At 44.4% G+C, this 15,649-nt stretch overlaps 1 protein-coding gene across 2 annotated transcripts in view; it reads left to right on the forward strand.

The window, feature by feature from the left end:
* Positions 1-14,368: 14,368 nt before the first annotated feature.
* TM9SF2 (transmembrane 9 superfamily member 2) overlaps positions 14,369-15,649 on the forward strand; it is a 42,261-nt gene continuing 40,980 nt past the window's right edge. For both annotated transcript variants that reach the window (XM_018576620.1, XM_018576619.1), the window contains exon 1: positions 14,369-14,628. In XM_018576620.1, the coding sequence (XP_018432122.1) occupies positions 14,485-14,628 (144 nt within the window). In that variant the 5' untranslated portion in view covers positions 14,369-14,484. The remainder of the gene's footprint in view (positions 14,629-15,649) is intronic.

Below are 15,649 nucleotides of genomic sequence, written 5' to 3' on the forward strand. Positions count from 1 at the left end.
CCCTGGTTAAACCAGGGCTCTCACCTGCTTTCCACAAGGCTCTCCTGGCTGCCACTCCAGTACTGTGTGTGCTGTGCTGGCCGTGTCTTGCGGGCGTCTCCATCAGCTTCTGCAGTTAAACTCCGCCCTCCCAGCTAGAGATCTTCGTGTGGTGGATGGGAGGGGTGAGGTCTCTCCTCATTGGCTGGTGGGCGGAGCTCCATGCAGAAGACCGAGCCGATGGTCCGCACCAACGATCGAGGTAACAGATGAGCTCTCAGCCCTGTCACTGTCAAACTGAGAGTCTCAGTTTCACAGCTACGGGGATGAGAGCTCACAACGCTACCTGGCTGCCGTTCTGACAGGGCAAACTAGGCGGCCGCGAGGCCCTCGGGAGCGCAAGGCCTAAGGCGACCGCCTAATTTGCCTAATTAAAAAGCCGCCTCTGTTAATAGTTCTACTTTTGTTAGGTTTCCTCTATGCTCAGTTTATGATTTACTTCTCCCTGCTGCTGGTGAGTGTCCTTGGCAATAGTGTGAGAAGATACCAATATTCTGAATTATGACTATTTATGTCTCCCTGGCCAACCACGAGGAGGTTTACTGCCAGTGGTGCATGCTGGAAGATATAAATATTTGCGTTAACCTTCTAGAAGCTCTCTTGCTTCCTGGGCTGCTTCCAGGAGAGGAAGCTGGGTGATGAGTAGACACTGCCAGGATGTTCTAGTGGCTCAAAAAAGGGTCCACATGCTACACTGCCCCTGCCAGTTTTAAGGTATCTAATCCAGGGGACCCACACTTTTAGGAATTTTGGGTATGTATTGTTAAGAATGGCCATGGGTTTCTCATTGATCATAATACCCCTAATGCATTGTTTGACTTCCCCAAAGATTAAAGTTGGTTGCCTCCAGGATATTCTGGTCAGCAGGGTTACCAGAGCTAGTGTCCTCTATAAAAGTGTTCCCATCTGTTCCTGTTCTGATGACGACTCAGAATTTGGGATTTTCTGTCACTTTCAGTTATAACAGTCACCAGGACAAATAGAGAGGGTGAATTTCCCTGACGGGGACACAGACAGCAATAACCATCTCCACTTTATCCAAAGTAAAAAAAACAACCCTTTTTGGCTTAACTTTTAAACCATGGCCCATTTTAAATTAGTCTAGCTAAGAGAGTTGGGGCCATTACTGTTTAACCTGTTTATCAATGATATTGGGACTGGTATTATTAACAATATTTCAGTTTTTGCCGACAATACTGAAATTTGTAGGGTAATAAACATGACAATATTACATGAAGATCTGCATGGCAGATGAGGTTTAGTATTGAGAAGTGTAAGATTATGCATTTTGGAGTTAAAAATATGCGAACAAGCTACTCAATAATGGGAATTCCACTGGGGGAATCGGAGGCGGAAAAAGATTTGGGAGTCCTAGTGGACTGTCACCTTAGTAACAGCAGGCAATGCCAGGTAGCAGCAAATAAGGTGACCAGGATACCATCATGTATAAAAAAAGGGAATGTACTCTAAAAGACAAATCCATAATTCCGCCTCTGTACAAAACACTGGTTCTGCCACTGTCACGATCTGGGGTCTGGGGCACTGATTTGTGTGAGCTCCAGGTCTTGCAGAGTGGGTTAGGGTTGCTGGCTGAGGTGATGTCTGGAATGCTGGTCAGAGAAAGCTTGGGGACTAAGAGTCTGTGTGTTTTCAGGGACGCACTAGAGGCGCAGGATCTAAGAAGGGCCAGGTTTTCCACAGAGCCTCTAATTGTGAGGATGATTGGCTGCTGGACACCTTCCAGGTTGCGCCCGCACAAACTCAGGGAACTGGTTGCAGCACCGGGGCTCAGGACACAAATACAGAAAGGGCAAGGCCTGTACACAAACAGCAGTACAGGATACAGAGGGACACAGGAGCAGTAGTCCAAACAATGGGAAGGGAACACAAGGAGACAACACAGCTATACGAAGATAACAGAGGAGCGAGGCTGCAAGGACAAACAGTCACACAGGAGGAAGACAAACTCACAGGTAAACAGGATATCATAGGGAGTACAAGGGAATGACAGGAGTCACAAGAAACAAAGCAGGTAAATAGTAATCCACAGGGATCCAAGGTAACAATAGCACACAGGGGGTCCAGCGCTGCTAAGTCAAACAACACATTGCTCGAACACTGAGAAACTAGCGAGCAGAAGACTTAACACAGAGGTTCAGATCTGATTGGCAGGGAGTCGAGCACCTGGGACAGGAAGCCAAACCTAAGGTTAATAACAGAGGTTTGGCTACACGTCTATCCAAACCTCTGTTATTAACCTTAGTGGTGAGACAAGTTTTTTTACATGCTGGCTTGTGAGTGTGCCATGATACCTTTCTACTGTTTTACTGTTTAAAGCCCATTTCGTGTGCACCTTACTGTATAGCTGGTGACAAATTGTTGAGTGCGTTTGTCATTTGTTTTGCAGGAAGCCAAACCTGGCGCCGGATCATGGCACAGGGAAGTGTCGCGTACCTTAGAGGAGTCTGAGTTGACGAGGGCGGTCTCTCTCACAGCTCCGGTCCCGGAGCGCCTGGATTGGGTACAGAGGGGCAAGGGTGCCAGAGGCTGGTTAGCCTGTTGCGCTGTAAGATGAGATGACGTGCGTAGAGCCGTGCAGGAAGCAGGATACACCGGATGCACCGACAGTGGATCAAGAAGACTCTGGATCAGGTGAGCTGAGGAAGCTGGAAGTAGACACACTGAGGCAGAACACACTGAGGCAGAAGGATCGTCAAGGCAGGCCGAGGTCGACAGTGAGCTGGCAACGTAGTACAATAGGGTGAGGCAGAATCAAGGTCAAAAACAAGCCAGGGTCTTCAGGGAGCAAGCAAAAACAGAAGATAGTCCAAGCCGGGTCAGTAACGGGTAAACAGGATACAGAGAACATAGGAACACAGAACGCTGACAATCTGACAGCATAGGAGGATGTCTGAAGACAGCCTTTATAGCCCAGTTGGCGCCAAATGTTCAAATGACACGTCGGCGCCCGCCCAACCGCATGCACGTACGTGCACACGTCTAGGCAGAGACGTGGTCCGCAATAGGCGCGTGCGCAGACTGTGACACTCGAACTCTGGCTCTGGCTCTCCGACAGGAAGTGTGACAGCCACATCTTGAGGTTGCGGCTCAGTTTTGGTCACCAATCCATAGAAAGGATGTCCTTGAGATGGAGTTAGTCAAGAGAAGGGCAACAAAGCTAATAAAGGGGTTAGAGGACCTAAACTATGAGGAAAGACTTCATGTATTAAACTTATTCACTCTTGAAAAGGGAGACTGACTGGAGACATGATATTAATCTACACATTGTTGAATGGTAATGGGATAATCAGTAATAAACTGTTTACTGTCAGTTGAGTCAACAATACAAGAGGCCACCATCTGAAACTGGAAGAGAAAAGGTTTAATCCTAAACAGCGAAGGGGATTCTTTACTGTGTGAGCTGTAACATTGTGCAACTCCCTTCCACAGATTGTGGTGTCAGCTGAGATTATAGATACTTTTCTCGGCAAGATATTCAGGGGTACAGGTACTCTTAGTAACTCATACACACACATCCACACCCACTCAATCACATAGGTTGAACTCGAAGGACCTGTGTCTTTATTCAACCTTAACAACTATGTAACTATCCTGTGCAAAGGGTGACAATGTTGCTGTGTGATTTCACTGTAGAATGACCCTACAAAGGGTTAAAAGAAGTGGCAAAATAATTAATTTACTTGCAGGCTCAACAGACAAACTATGTTACGGGGGAAACTCCAAAACACAAAGCATGCTGTGTTTATGCTAATGAAAGATGACTATCATATTTCCCATTTCTGGTTTTGCTCCTAGTTAAACATTAATCCATATGCAGCATTTCACAGAAAAAAAGGTTTAAATTATTTACTCTAATTTTCCCACTAGTGTAATAGGAGGAGCAATATGGACAATGACCAAGCTACCCTGTCTGAATATGAAATGGTAATACTTGCAAAATTAGAGGGTGAAGGCCACCAAGAAACCGACACTTATGGAAATGTCAATCTCCTTGGTCTCCCACAGCACTCACTGGTTCCTCCAGGCGACCTCCATATTACTACTGTGCACCGTAATGACGTGGAGGTTGATGGAAGGAATCACTGAGAACTGTGGAGAACCAATGAGATCAACATTCGCAAGTGGTGGTTTCCCAGCAGACTTGAGCAGCGAGGACAGTGGGAACGGTAGGTATTCACCTTCTTATTTTGCATCTATACCCATTTTGAACTTTTGTTTTAATGACAGGGTCACTTTAAAGCAAATATACGCTTACCCTGCTCTAGACAGCCTAACAGAGCAGTGGGGGAGCAAATAAGAGGTGAGTATGTACTGCTGTGGAATGGGGGGTTTAAACCTGTTTTAACCTGATGATGATTTTTTCCTCCATTTTAATACTGATATGAGTCATCATGTCAGAACAGTCCCATCACATGTGGAGGAACATGCCGGGATGACCACATATTCCTGAACTCTCACTGTAACAAATGCTCATGTGTGTGAAAACAATTGACTTTTCACCCCATCTGTAAGCTGTTTCTCTACTAAAGGTGCCCACACACCTTGCGGTAATCGTACGATAATCCCAGGAAATCCCGCGATCGTAGGATTATCGTAAGGTGTGTGTAAGCCGTGCGACCTCTACTACTGTAAGGTCGCATGACTTTTATCTTACGAACATGTTCGAAAACCCGCCGAGAATCGTACGATTTTCGGCGCGTGTGTAGCATGTTCGTAAGATAAAAGCCGGACGGGCTGGTGTGCGCAAGCGCACACTGCCCGTTCGGCATTGCGGTCATCGGAAGCCCGCCCCTCTGCGATCATCGCAAGTACAATCTGCCATCGTACGTTTTTTTAATTACCTCACAACCATCACAAGACAAAAGTCTTGCGACGGTTGTAAGGTGTGTGCCCAGCTGGAGTCTAATATGTTCTGAGGCACCTAGAACTTGTATGCAGACCAGGAGCTGCTTTTACTTGCTTTACACCTGTTCTACATCTTTTACTTATAGAGTATTAAAGTCAGAGGATCCAGCATTAGCATGACAGTTATGCAACTAGCATGTTTAGAAGGTCAGGAATGGCAGCCTACATATTTCTCCCATGACAGGTCTCCTCTAAGATCCCTTGCAAAACTGGTTTCCCTAGGAATAGTAAGTGGTATATCTTGTCTTTAATATACAAGTAAATCAGTGGATAGCACAGGGCTGGTAGATGGGGTGAAAACGCACTTGTTACACATAGGAGAATTTGCACTATGCTGCTTCAGGGGAGAGGAAGAATTTTCCCTTCTCTTCAGTGCTTATACTCATACCAGATATTAAAATGACAGTAAACTTAGGAGTTGAATCTTAAAAATGCATTCACGTACCTTAACTATTAATACAAATGTATCTTATTTGTGTATCACTCGGCTGTAGATCCTCCAATCATCTCTGAATTGGTGCTGACACTGTCCTTCCTTCTGGAGGAGGGATACTTTTGTTCCCCATGGTCCCTGTGTGTGTTGTAAAGTAGCCACCGCTCCAAGCTCACTCCCGGGATGGACTACAATCTCAATAAGAATTATTAAACTAAACATGAGATTGTAGTCTATCATGGGAGCGAACTTGGAGTGGCGGCTACTTTACAACACACACAGGGACCATGGGGAACAAAAGTAGCCACCCTCCAGAAGGAAGGTCTCAATGTAGCTGTACAGAGGATTACAAGAGGCTGATATCAAGTCAAATTTAGGTACATACATAAGCTGCAATTACAAAAATCATGTTTATTTATGAATACATAGCTGCATTAATGTGTATCTTTTATTTCTGATGTTTAACTTTAAAGAGACCATGTAGCATAAGTAAACAGTTTAAGGAAAGGAAGGCAAATACATGTAAGGGCTTGTTCACACGATGTCCAGATTCTGTCCAGACCAGAATAGTTTTCTTCTGGAACAAAAACACATCCCAATGTATCCCTATGTTATTTCTGGCCTACAGTTCGTACTGTAGGCCTACCGAAAAAATGCTGCATGTTTTATATTTTCTGGTCTGGAGCACACCGGAATGTGCAAAATGCATCAAAAACGCACAGAACGCACCTGAAAGCCCATTTTAAACTTTAAAACGCACACTGCACTGCGTTTGCAGATCTGGTCCGGACATGGTATAAACATAGCCTAAAGAAGAATGCAAATACATACCTCTCCTGCTACCTTGGTTCCATTGCTGATAGGGGTGCTGAGAAACACGTTTGAGAGTGTTGATCTCCTGAGTTCAGGATCTTTACATCACTGCTGAGTCAGGTAATGAAGTAGAGCTCAGCAGAAGGAAGATGTGGGTTGCAGGGAACCCACAAGATTGACACTTCCGAAAGTGTCTGTTTCCCAGAGGACCTTGGGGCACCATTGCTCTCTTTCTTCTTTACAGGTACATGTTTTTCTTTAGTCTGTTTATGTATATGACAGGGTCTCTTTAAGCTTAAGTATTGTAAATAATTATAGTTTCCAGCACCCTGGACACAGACCAAAGAAAATATTAAAAGTGGACATGGACAATGCAGCTTCTTCCAACTGACCCTCCATTATACCATGGCATGCTTGTGCTCTCATGTACAACTGTTGATGGCTTCCAGCCATCTGACGCAACAATAACATTCTAGAAGCAGTTTGGTGATTTATGGAAAAAAAAGGTACAGTTCTAATAGGACTAAAATATGCACTTGGGGATTAATCATACAGAGAGAGAGGGGGAGGGAGGGACAGGCTCAACTGGTATTGGCATTGGTACACCATGCAAGAGATAAGGATAAGGAACAATCCAAACACTTATTCGGCATGGCAGCAAACAAACACAGTGCCAGTGCAGGATGGCTTTCCACAGCAGGTCTATAGCCTAAAACTAACAAAACATCTTCTTGTTGGAATAACTAACTAAACTCAGGCCAGTTCCTGACTAACCAGGGGTCCCCTAGTGGGTTCCCCAACACAAACAGCCAGTTCTTGCACCTTTTAGTGTTCTATCAGCAGTCAGCTTTTCCACCCAGCAGCAGGCTTTCATAGCAGTGAGAAAGAGAGAGATCTGAGCATCAGTCAACTCACATACAGTATAAATGGCATGTGAACATCTAAGACTAATTAATGCAGTGTTCTCACCAGGTAAGATGTGGAGCTAAGGCTCTTCCCACCCAAAGTTCTACAAAGCCTCCTGGCCTGTTTGTATTGTGAAGGGGTCCAAAAGAGATGCCTCTTTTCTGCCAGTTTACATACCCTTTCTCTCTGTAGCAACTAGGTAAATCAGAAAACCTGAGCCTTCGCATAGAAGGGAGCTAAGGAGATTTCCTAAATTCTCTCTAGTACAGTGCCTCCACTACAGGAACTTGGACTTTGAAAGTAGAATCGCCTTCTGAGAATGCCATGTCCCCAGGCAGTTCACTTACTTCAATTCTTGCAGTAATGCAGGTCCAGTCTGTAGGCTCCTATAGTTTCTATAGTCTCTGCGTAGGGTTCAAGTTTAAGAGCACATACCAATGAAGTGTTCTCCACAAAACTTGAGATTCTAGTGCACCTCAGTTCGAGTTCTTTGACTGCAGTTTAAGGACACAGCCTACAAGAGGATAGCGCTCTAGGACCTGAGATTCAGCCCGGAGTCCTCCCATCCGAGCACACAGCAATGATAATGTAGTTCAGAAGGCAGGCTCTGTGGGTTGTGACACAAGGAAGTGCACGTTCACAGTGAAATTGTGTCAGTGCATTGAGGAAATACGTCCTATGGACATCTTTAACAAATACGTTTACATCAATATGGTTATTAGGAATGGGATAGAACTTATGGAAATTCAATATAGAAATACATATTTATTTTTCATTTTTGACAATAGATAGCCTTTAACCCTTTCGCTGCCAAGGACGTATGGCATACGGACCTACAAAAGTGCTTCCAGCTGGCCAGGTCAGTATGCCATACGGACCTGGCATATTTGTTAAGACCACAACACACTCACCAGGGGTTGGCCAGCTAACAAAACAGACATATCACACCCCTATCAGAACACTTGTGAAAAGCGTGTGTCGCGCTTGCGATAGAGGGTGCGAGAATTAACTTCAAATGGTAGCACATTAAGGACACTTCCACTCGCTTATCATGTCTTTAAGGGCTTCTTTATTTAAAACAGTGCAAATTGTTTCACATACTGTAGACTTTGGTATACTAAATGTGCAGGTTTACATCCAACTTACATTCCAACTGTTTTGATGACAAGACAACCTGCACTTTCAGTGATATCACCAGGACAAATAGAGAGGGTGAATCTGCCTAAAGACCGCAATAAAAACTGTAAAGACAAAAATGGCCAGCACACAAACAGTTTAGACCTCATATTTACTAAAGTCAAAAAGCAAAAATGTCGAAGAGAAAAACAAAACTGCCGATGTTTCAGAGAAACAGAGGCTTCTTTTCTTAACGGGACAGACCGTCATGGATTTAAACGGTATCACCGTAGGCCGTGCACCTTTTAGCTGGCATAGAAAGGAACATGTGCGGGATGGATTTTTGTCCAGCAATAAAAACCTGACAAGTATTCTAATCTCTATCCAACCAATCTGAAACTGCAAAAAAATTTTTGGCTTCAATTCCACTTTGAGGAGTCATTCCACTCGGCAGAGTACATTTTTGTTTTGTTTTACATTTTTATTATTTTTTAACACCTAGAAAACACAAAGGTTTAATATAATTGTATTATAAAAATAAATTTTTACAAATTATCAAATAGATCAAAAAATCTCATCGCAAGGCCCTGAAGAATATAAGATGAATTTATTTCTCACACCTGCCAATTTATATATAGATATTCCTAATCTAACCAATGCTAACATGATTCATTATACCCACGTTCAATTCATTATCTAATGACATCCTAATAAGCATCAATAGCCCATAACAGGCTCCAATATTAATTCATTCTTTCATTAGCATAACTCTATCAGGATGATCTCAGAGAGCAGTAATTGGAAGAAACACATTAGGGAATATCAGTCTGTTAGTCTCATTTCATATGAAACTTCAATTAAAGGACACCGGAGAACATAAATGATGTGTTCATTATCTCAACTGGTAAAGCAGCTGCTAAGAAGAAATACCATATATGAAAATGGTAGCAGTATATACTGTATGTACACAACCCAATAGAGACACAATAAAGCAACTAATTACAGTTCATATTTGCAGAATCCTGGAATCTGCCTAGTGTATTTATTAAAGTGGATCGAGCAGCAGCAGCAGATATATTTTCAATGTTGAGTGCATGTTAAAGAGGAACTCCAGGATTTTCAAAAGTTAAAGGAGAACTATGGGGTCAGTGTTTTTCCCCATAGTTCTCCTTAGGGTGAGGGGAGGACACAAACTAGCATCCTCCTGTTACCCTAAGCTGTAGCTTGCGTTATACTGAGCTTAGGGTGACGGGAGGATGCTAGTTTGTGTGTGATAGGAGGGAGCCTCCTGTGATAGGAGGCTGAGCGATGTGGGAGGAGAGACGCCGGCCGCTCACAGCGCTCTCCTCTCGCAGCGCTCGGCAGGCTGTCACACTTTCTCTCCTCCCCGCTGGGACACAGAGCAGCGCCCAGCGGGGAAGAAAGAAAGCAGGGATGCGCTGATGTATGGACAGCAAAATGGCACTTTTTCGACATTATACCAAAAGTGCCATTTTCGTCCGATATGTTTCGGCGGCCGATATATCGGTGCATCCCTAATTACAGTGGTATGCATCCAGCCTACAGTATAGAGATCACAGTATTCCCCCTGACATTGCCTTGATAAGCTTTTCCTCCAGGAGAAGGGCACCATTTTGTGCAAGGGATACATATGTCTGGAATCGACTTCCTAGACTGAGATACCGGTTCAGGGATGTTACAATCATGTAGATCCTGGTGCCTGTGAGTTCTTGGCTGTGTTCACTAAGGTCTGCCACACATCATTGTGACTCCTCACATTGTGAATTGCTGCAAAGTTACAATTTTGCAGTCTGGTTCCTGGGAGGAAAGACTCAGGAAATGCTTCTACTGGCTGCAGCATACTGGTAACCTCATCTCCCCCAAAATCAGTCACCGAACTTGAGCTGAAGAACTAATTCTAATGATAAAAGGTATAGCTTCTAAAACCTGAAGTTCTGCTGTAAAGTTCTAGCCGTATACTTTAAGTTTAAAGCAGAATTTCCGGCACATCAAATCTTAACCCTTACAGTGGGGCTATTCCTGCACTACAAGGGTAAAGTGCTCATTTTGGGAGCTAAACAATACGATAATCGTACAGTGTATGGGCACCTTTAGCCAGAGGTTCCAGAAAATAAATTGTTTTGCAGGGAAGCAGCTGGCCTTTCAGTTTTTTCCCGGTTTTTCCAGATTGTAGCTGGGATCTGGATCTCTGGAGATTTCTTATAGTTCTGGGTGGGATGAAATCTCCAGTCCTGAGGTCAGGTGTTGCCGGTGGACAGATCAGGTGACTGAGAGCAGCCTCATTAAGAGCCCAGACCAGAGCTCAGAGTTGGTGTGGTGTGTGCTGGAGGCACACAAGCAGGGCTGTCTTTAACACAGGGCAAAAGGGGCAGTTGCCCGGGGCCCAGTCATTGTTGTGGGGCCCAAAGCAGCTGCCCCTTGAGCCCACAAAAGATACACGTGCCACCGTTCTGTTTACTATGCAATCTGCATTGTGTAGTGTTGCTCGGCCCCTGCCGTAAGCCGCATAGCGCAACGTCTCACGCAGGGTCATGTCTCCCTCTAAGGTTTCCTACTATCTGCTCTTTTGGAGAGCGAAAGTGCATGGTGGGAGGGGGGCGGGGGGCCCAAGAAAATGTTTGCCCGAGGTCCAATTAATGTTAAAGACGGCCCTGCACACAAGGGTTCAAGCTTCAAGACAAGGGAGGTGTCTGTCCAGGAGTCAGGAGGTCTCTATCCTGGAACCAGCTTGTGTGTCAAGTCTGTTGGATGCAGCCTGATTGGGAGAGGTTTAAAGTAATAACCTGGAGTTGGTGAGACTTGGAAACACGTTATTTTGCTTAAAGACAAGCTGAAGTAATATTCTTATGTTGGAGAAACCCCAGTGAGGGAAAACTTGTGTACATTTTTACATAAAAGTGGGCAGGAAGCCCTAAAAAGAACATGTTTGCGAGTGGACGATGTCCTTAAAGCGCTCACCAAAGGTGCTATATTCCCCAAACATCACAATATATTCACCCAAACAGTGATTCTAGCTTCCGCTCCAGCGATGGTATGTCCCTCGGTGTCCTCACGTTCGATACAATGTATAGGGCGTGATGACTCACGGGATCTTAGACTGCTGGAGCAGAGGGGTAGCGCGGGTGAAGGGACTGGTCTAAGCCGGGATCATGGTTTGGGTAAATATAACTTTTTATTTAGCTCTCTAGACAAAATGAGCACTTAACCCTTGCAGTGCGAAGGTATCCCCACTGCAAGGGTTAAGGTTTGATTTGCCCGGAGTTGTGCTTCAAAGTGTAGATTTATCCTGCAATTACCACCTGTTCTTTTGTGCTGTTGGGACTCACACAGTCACACTTGGACTTATTGCCCATTGTTTGGAGACACAATGAATGGTTTTGCTGTGTTTGATCTATACTAAACGTCACTGATTTGTGCAGTGCCTGTGACATTACGTTATTACCAGTGAATATAACTATTTTCTCACAGGTAAAGTACTATATATCAAAACCCTTGTGTGAAGAGGAGGATCATCTGATTTTCTGTTTTGGACCATTGGATAACAAAGATTCTGCAGCAGAGAATGCTTGTCTCGTATGTTTACTGATTATTTACAAACCTGCAGGACTGGTATGTCCTAACAGCAACAAATAAGCAATGAAAAAACGATTCAGTCTTTTGTGTCTTGGCTGCTTCAATGTATGTTTCCACGCAACACATGTAATATTTCTGCGTGGTGTTTAATCACCAGCTGGTTACCACCTATGTAGGAATTCATACATGTATATGAAAAGCGTGCTTCTCTTTTTTGGAGGTTGGATGTATTTCCTTTTTTAATTGACTTTTTTGTATTCCCATATGGTACATTTAATAAGCTGTATAAACTCTTTTATAAACATTTGAGGTTTTTAGGGATTGTGAATAATAAACATTGTTGTTTTATTTCTTTGAAACACCAGACTCGTGTGAATTCTCCATTATTTGATCTTCCTCACTCTAGAATTACCCTCACCTCTACTCCGGTCACCCTCTTGCTTTATCCTACACTCTCGTACTCACATTTTCAATATTTTCTTCTCTACTGGCATCTTAGCCTCCCCTCAAAAACATGCACTGGTCACCCCAAAAAACTCTCACTAAACCCCACCAACCTCAGACCAATCTCCTTACTCCCCTTCACCTCCAAACTCCTGGAACGTCTAATCTACTACTGCCTGAGCCGCCACCTCCCTGATAACAATCTCCTCAACCCCTTACAGTCCAGCTTTTGCCCCCCTACACTCCACTGAAACTGTCCTCCTAAAACTCACTAATGACTTACTAACTACTAAAAACAATGGTCAGTACTCCTTACTCTTGCTATTAGACCTTTCTGCTGTTTTTGACAAGTGTCCATCCACAACTCTGCCGCCGGCTACATCTCCAACCTTATCTGAAAGTATCACCCTAACCGTCCCCTTCTCTCCTCCCAATACCTCCTCCTCGCTTCATCATCAACTCCTCCAATGTACGCCTCCAGAACTTCTCTAGAGCCTCTCCTATCCTTAGAACTCCCTACCCCCAACCTGCCAATCTATCTCCTACTCTGTCTGCAGTTAGGTGATCCCTAAAGACTCATCTCTTCAGGAAAGCCTATTCCGCCTCAACCTAACCACTGAATTATCACTCACACAATTTATCCCCACACAGCCACCACCTCTTGTCTCACTTGCCCCTCCCTCTTAGGTTGTAAGATTTCTCTGGTGTCTGACTGAATTTCCTGAGTAGAAAATGTTGAATGTTTCGGCTTCAGGCCTAATGAAGAAAGTCTGCAATGTGAGTCATGAAAATGTGCACATAATACATCCCCCTGCACCTCTTCATTACCACATTGAATGCCAATCACTTACAAAGGTGGAAATGGACTTTATAGTCAAAACCTTATTTTTTAGATTTGAATAGAGTAGAGGAGGATTAAAACATCTGTTCATTTATGTTTGCGGTTTGTCACAGAGATGCAAGAGGAAATCTCCCCAAGTGGTATCCCCATTAGAAGATTTTCCCTCACCTCTTTTTCTGAGGATAACTCTGAAATCTTGAATTTCCCTTCACTTTCTTATTCGAGAATGGTCACCAGTACAAATAAAGAGAGTGAATCTTCCCAATGGAAATACAAACAGTAATAAAAACTTCACAGAGGGTCCAACTCTTCCCCAGTCAATTCAAAACTAAAAAAAAGTGTTGCCTAGAGATTCACTATGTTAAATGCACTCATCCCCATAGTTACAGCCAGCTCTATTGATCGAGAGCTGAGCGATCACAAACCACTGATCACTCAGTTCACGATCTTCTCTCTGTAGAGCGGTGACTGTCAGCCAAGGATTCCCAGTCCCTCTCTCTATTCCTCCAGCGCTCATTGGAGGGACAGACAGGGGAGGGGGCGGGCACAGCTTGCTCTAGAGAGGCGGAGCCAGCTGTCAATCAGGTAGTAGTGTGGATCCTGAAAATATTGCCTGGATCCTTCCTGGCTGCACGAGCTCTGCGCTGTCAGCAAATAGTGGTCAATAGCCCGCTATATGCCGAGTTTTGGGTCACAGGAGGACATTAGTAAAAAGGTTTGGCCATAGTTCTATTTTAAAGGCACATGCACATGGGCATATTCCGGAACAAATACTGGCATACAGCATAAAATACACCTGTTGTTGTGGCGGGTTTCTTCCATAAGGACAGAACACGCTATAATGGCGTTTGCACGCTCACAGGGGTACTTTTTTGAATGTGAAACGTCTGCTATCTAAATGCACCCTTGTTTAAACGATGGGCCAGTGTTTACAGGAGTCCATCCAGGCAATGCAAATACAGCCATATTTTCTACTGTATGCAAACCGGTGTTTGCTCCTGAATACGCCCCTGTGCATGAGCCTTATCATTGTGCCGTTTCAGTATAGCTCTTCTTTATCATATGTCCGATCCACGTTCTAGACAATGATACACAACGTTGAAAGAATGTTTTTTCAGTTTTAAATCGCTGATAAAACAAACGTTTCCGTATGCCGTTTCCATGGAGACGAGCTTTAGCCCACTTTCTCGCAGCCTCACGTGACACGCCCTATCCGGAAGTCGAGCCGGAGTAGGCGGAGCGTGGTGGACAGGGGCTGCGCACGCATGTTCGTTGATGTCAGAGCGGGTGACGTGTCTGAGACTGGGAAGCAGGAAGTGATATTTTCTCGGAGTGCAGGCTTTTTGGTGTTCAGTACCGGGAAGGACCCATTATGGCGAGTTCTCAGCGCACTGGTCTGCTCGTCCTATTGCTGACCGTTACTGCCTATATCCCTATGCCCGGGGCAGCCTTCTACCTTCCTGGTCTTGCTCCTGTCAGTTTCTGCGAACCAGGAAAAGAGACGGAGGGCTGTAAGGTGAGTGGTGGCATTTGGGGCCTCCCTTCATCAGAGGCTTCCTGCTGGACAGTCCATAGGTTGCACTGTACACAGCACCTCTGGCCTTTCTAGGACGTGGTCAGTTCCAGAGATCGGGGTCTTCAAAGGGAGCCATACATTTGTTATGTGATGTAATTCCTGTTAGTGGACTTTTATAGTTACCATTCCATATTTCTGTTATTGCTTTTTAACTTGATCTTTATTTGACGGGGGTTAAATCAATAAAACCTCCCCCCTGCTGTGGGGCTACCCAGTAATTGATCAGTGATGTCTAGGGTGGCCGTGGAAAGGACTTTTATTCACCTGATCCCCTCTCCTGCTTGCTCCTAGTCTGGCACCTGCAACCCCATCCCATGCTCCAGCAGTCGGAGGCTTGATAATGTCATCAAATGCAATGCAGGACCCATAGTCCCGCATTATGTGTGATGACCTAGAGTGGCAGTCCACAAGCCAAAGTGTAGGGGAGATGAGGTGTGCCAGGGGAGCAGATAATTACTTTACATAGGTCATCTAGACAGTAACAAGCGGTTAACCCTTGCAGTGTGGGAGTAGCACCATTACAAGTGTTTTGTGGTTTGTTTGTTTTTTCCCTAGGGATGAGCGCTAAACACAGAGGGGGATTTGTCAAAACTGGAGCGACTGTGCATGGCAACCAATCAGCCTCTCTCACTTTCAAATCTTAACTGAACAAACAGAAGAGAGAAGCTGATTTGCAACTGCTCCAATATCTGTCTGCTCTGATTTTGATAAATGCCTTCTTTATGTCTAATAAATGTACCAAATATTCTCTGTGTAAGTGACATTGTCAATGTTTTTTGGTTATTTCATTGTGAATGTGCTGCTCCTTATACTGTATAAAACATCTGTAGAGTCCCTGCTAATAGACTTCAACACACAGCAACCAACAACTTTAAATAAGGAATAATATAGTGATGATTGCAGCTCTTAAAACGGGATGTATGTATGTATGTGTGTGTGTGTATATGTATGTGTATAATAT

Source organism: Nanorana parkeri, unplaced genomic scaffold (assembly GCF_000935625.1).
Source record: "Nanorana parkeri isolate BGI_ZX_2015 unplaced genomic scaffold, ASM93562v1 scaffold71, whole genome shotgun sequence".
Lineage (NCBI taxonomy): Eukaryota > Metazoa > Chordata > Amphibia > Anura > Dicroglossidae > Nanorana > Nanorana parkeri.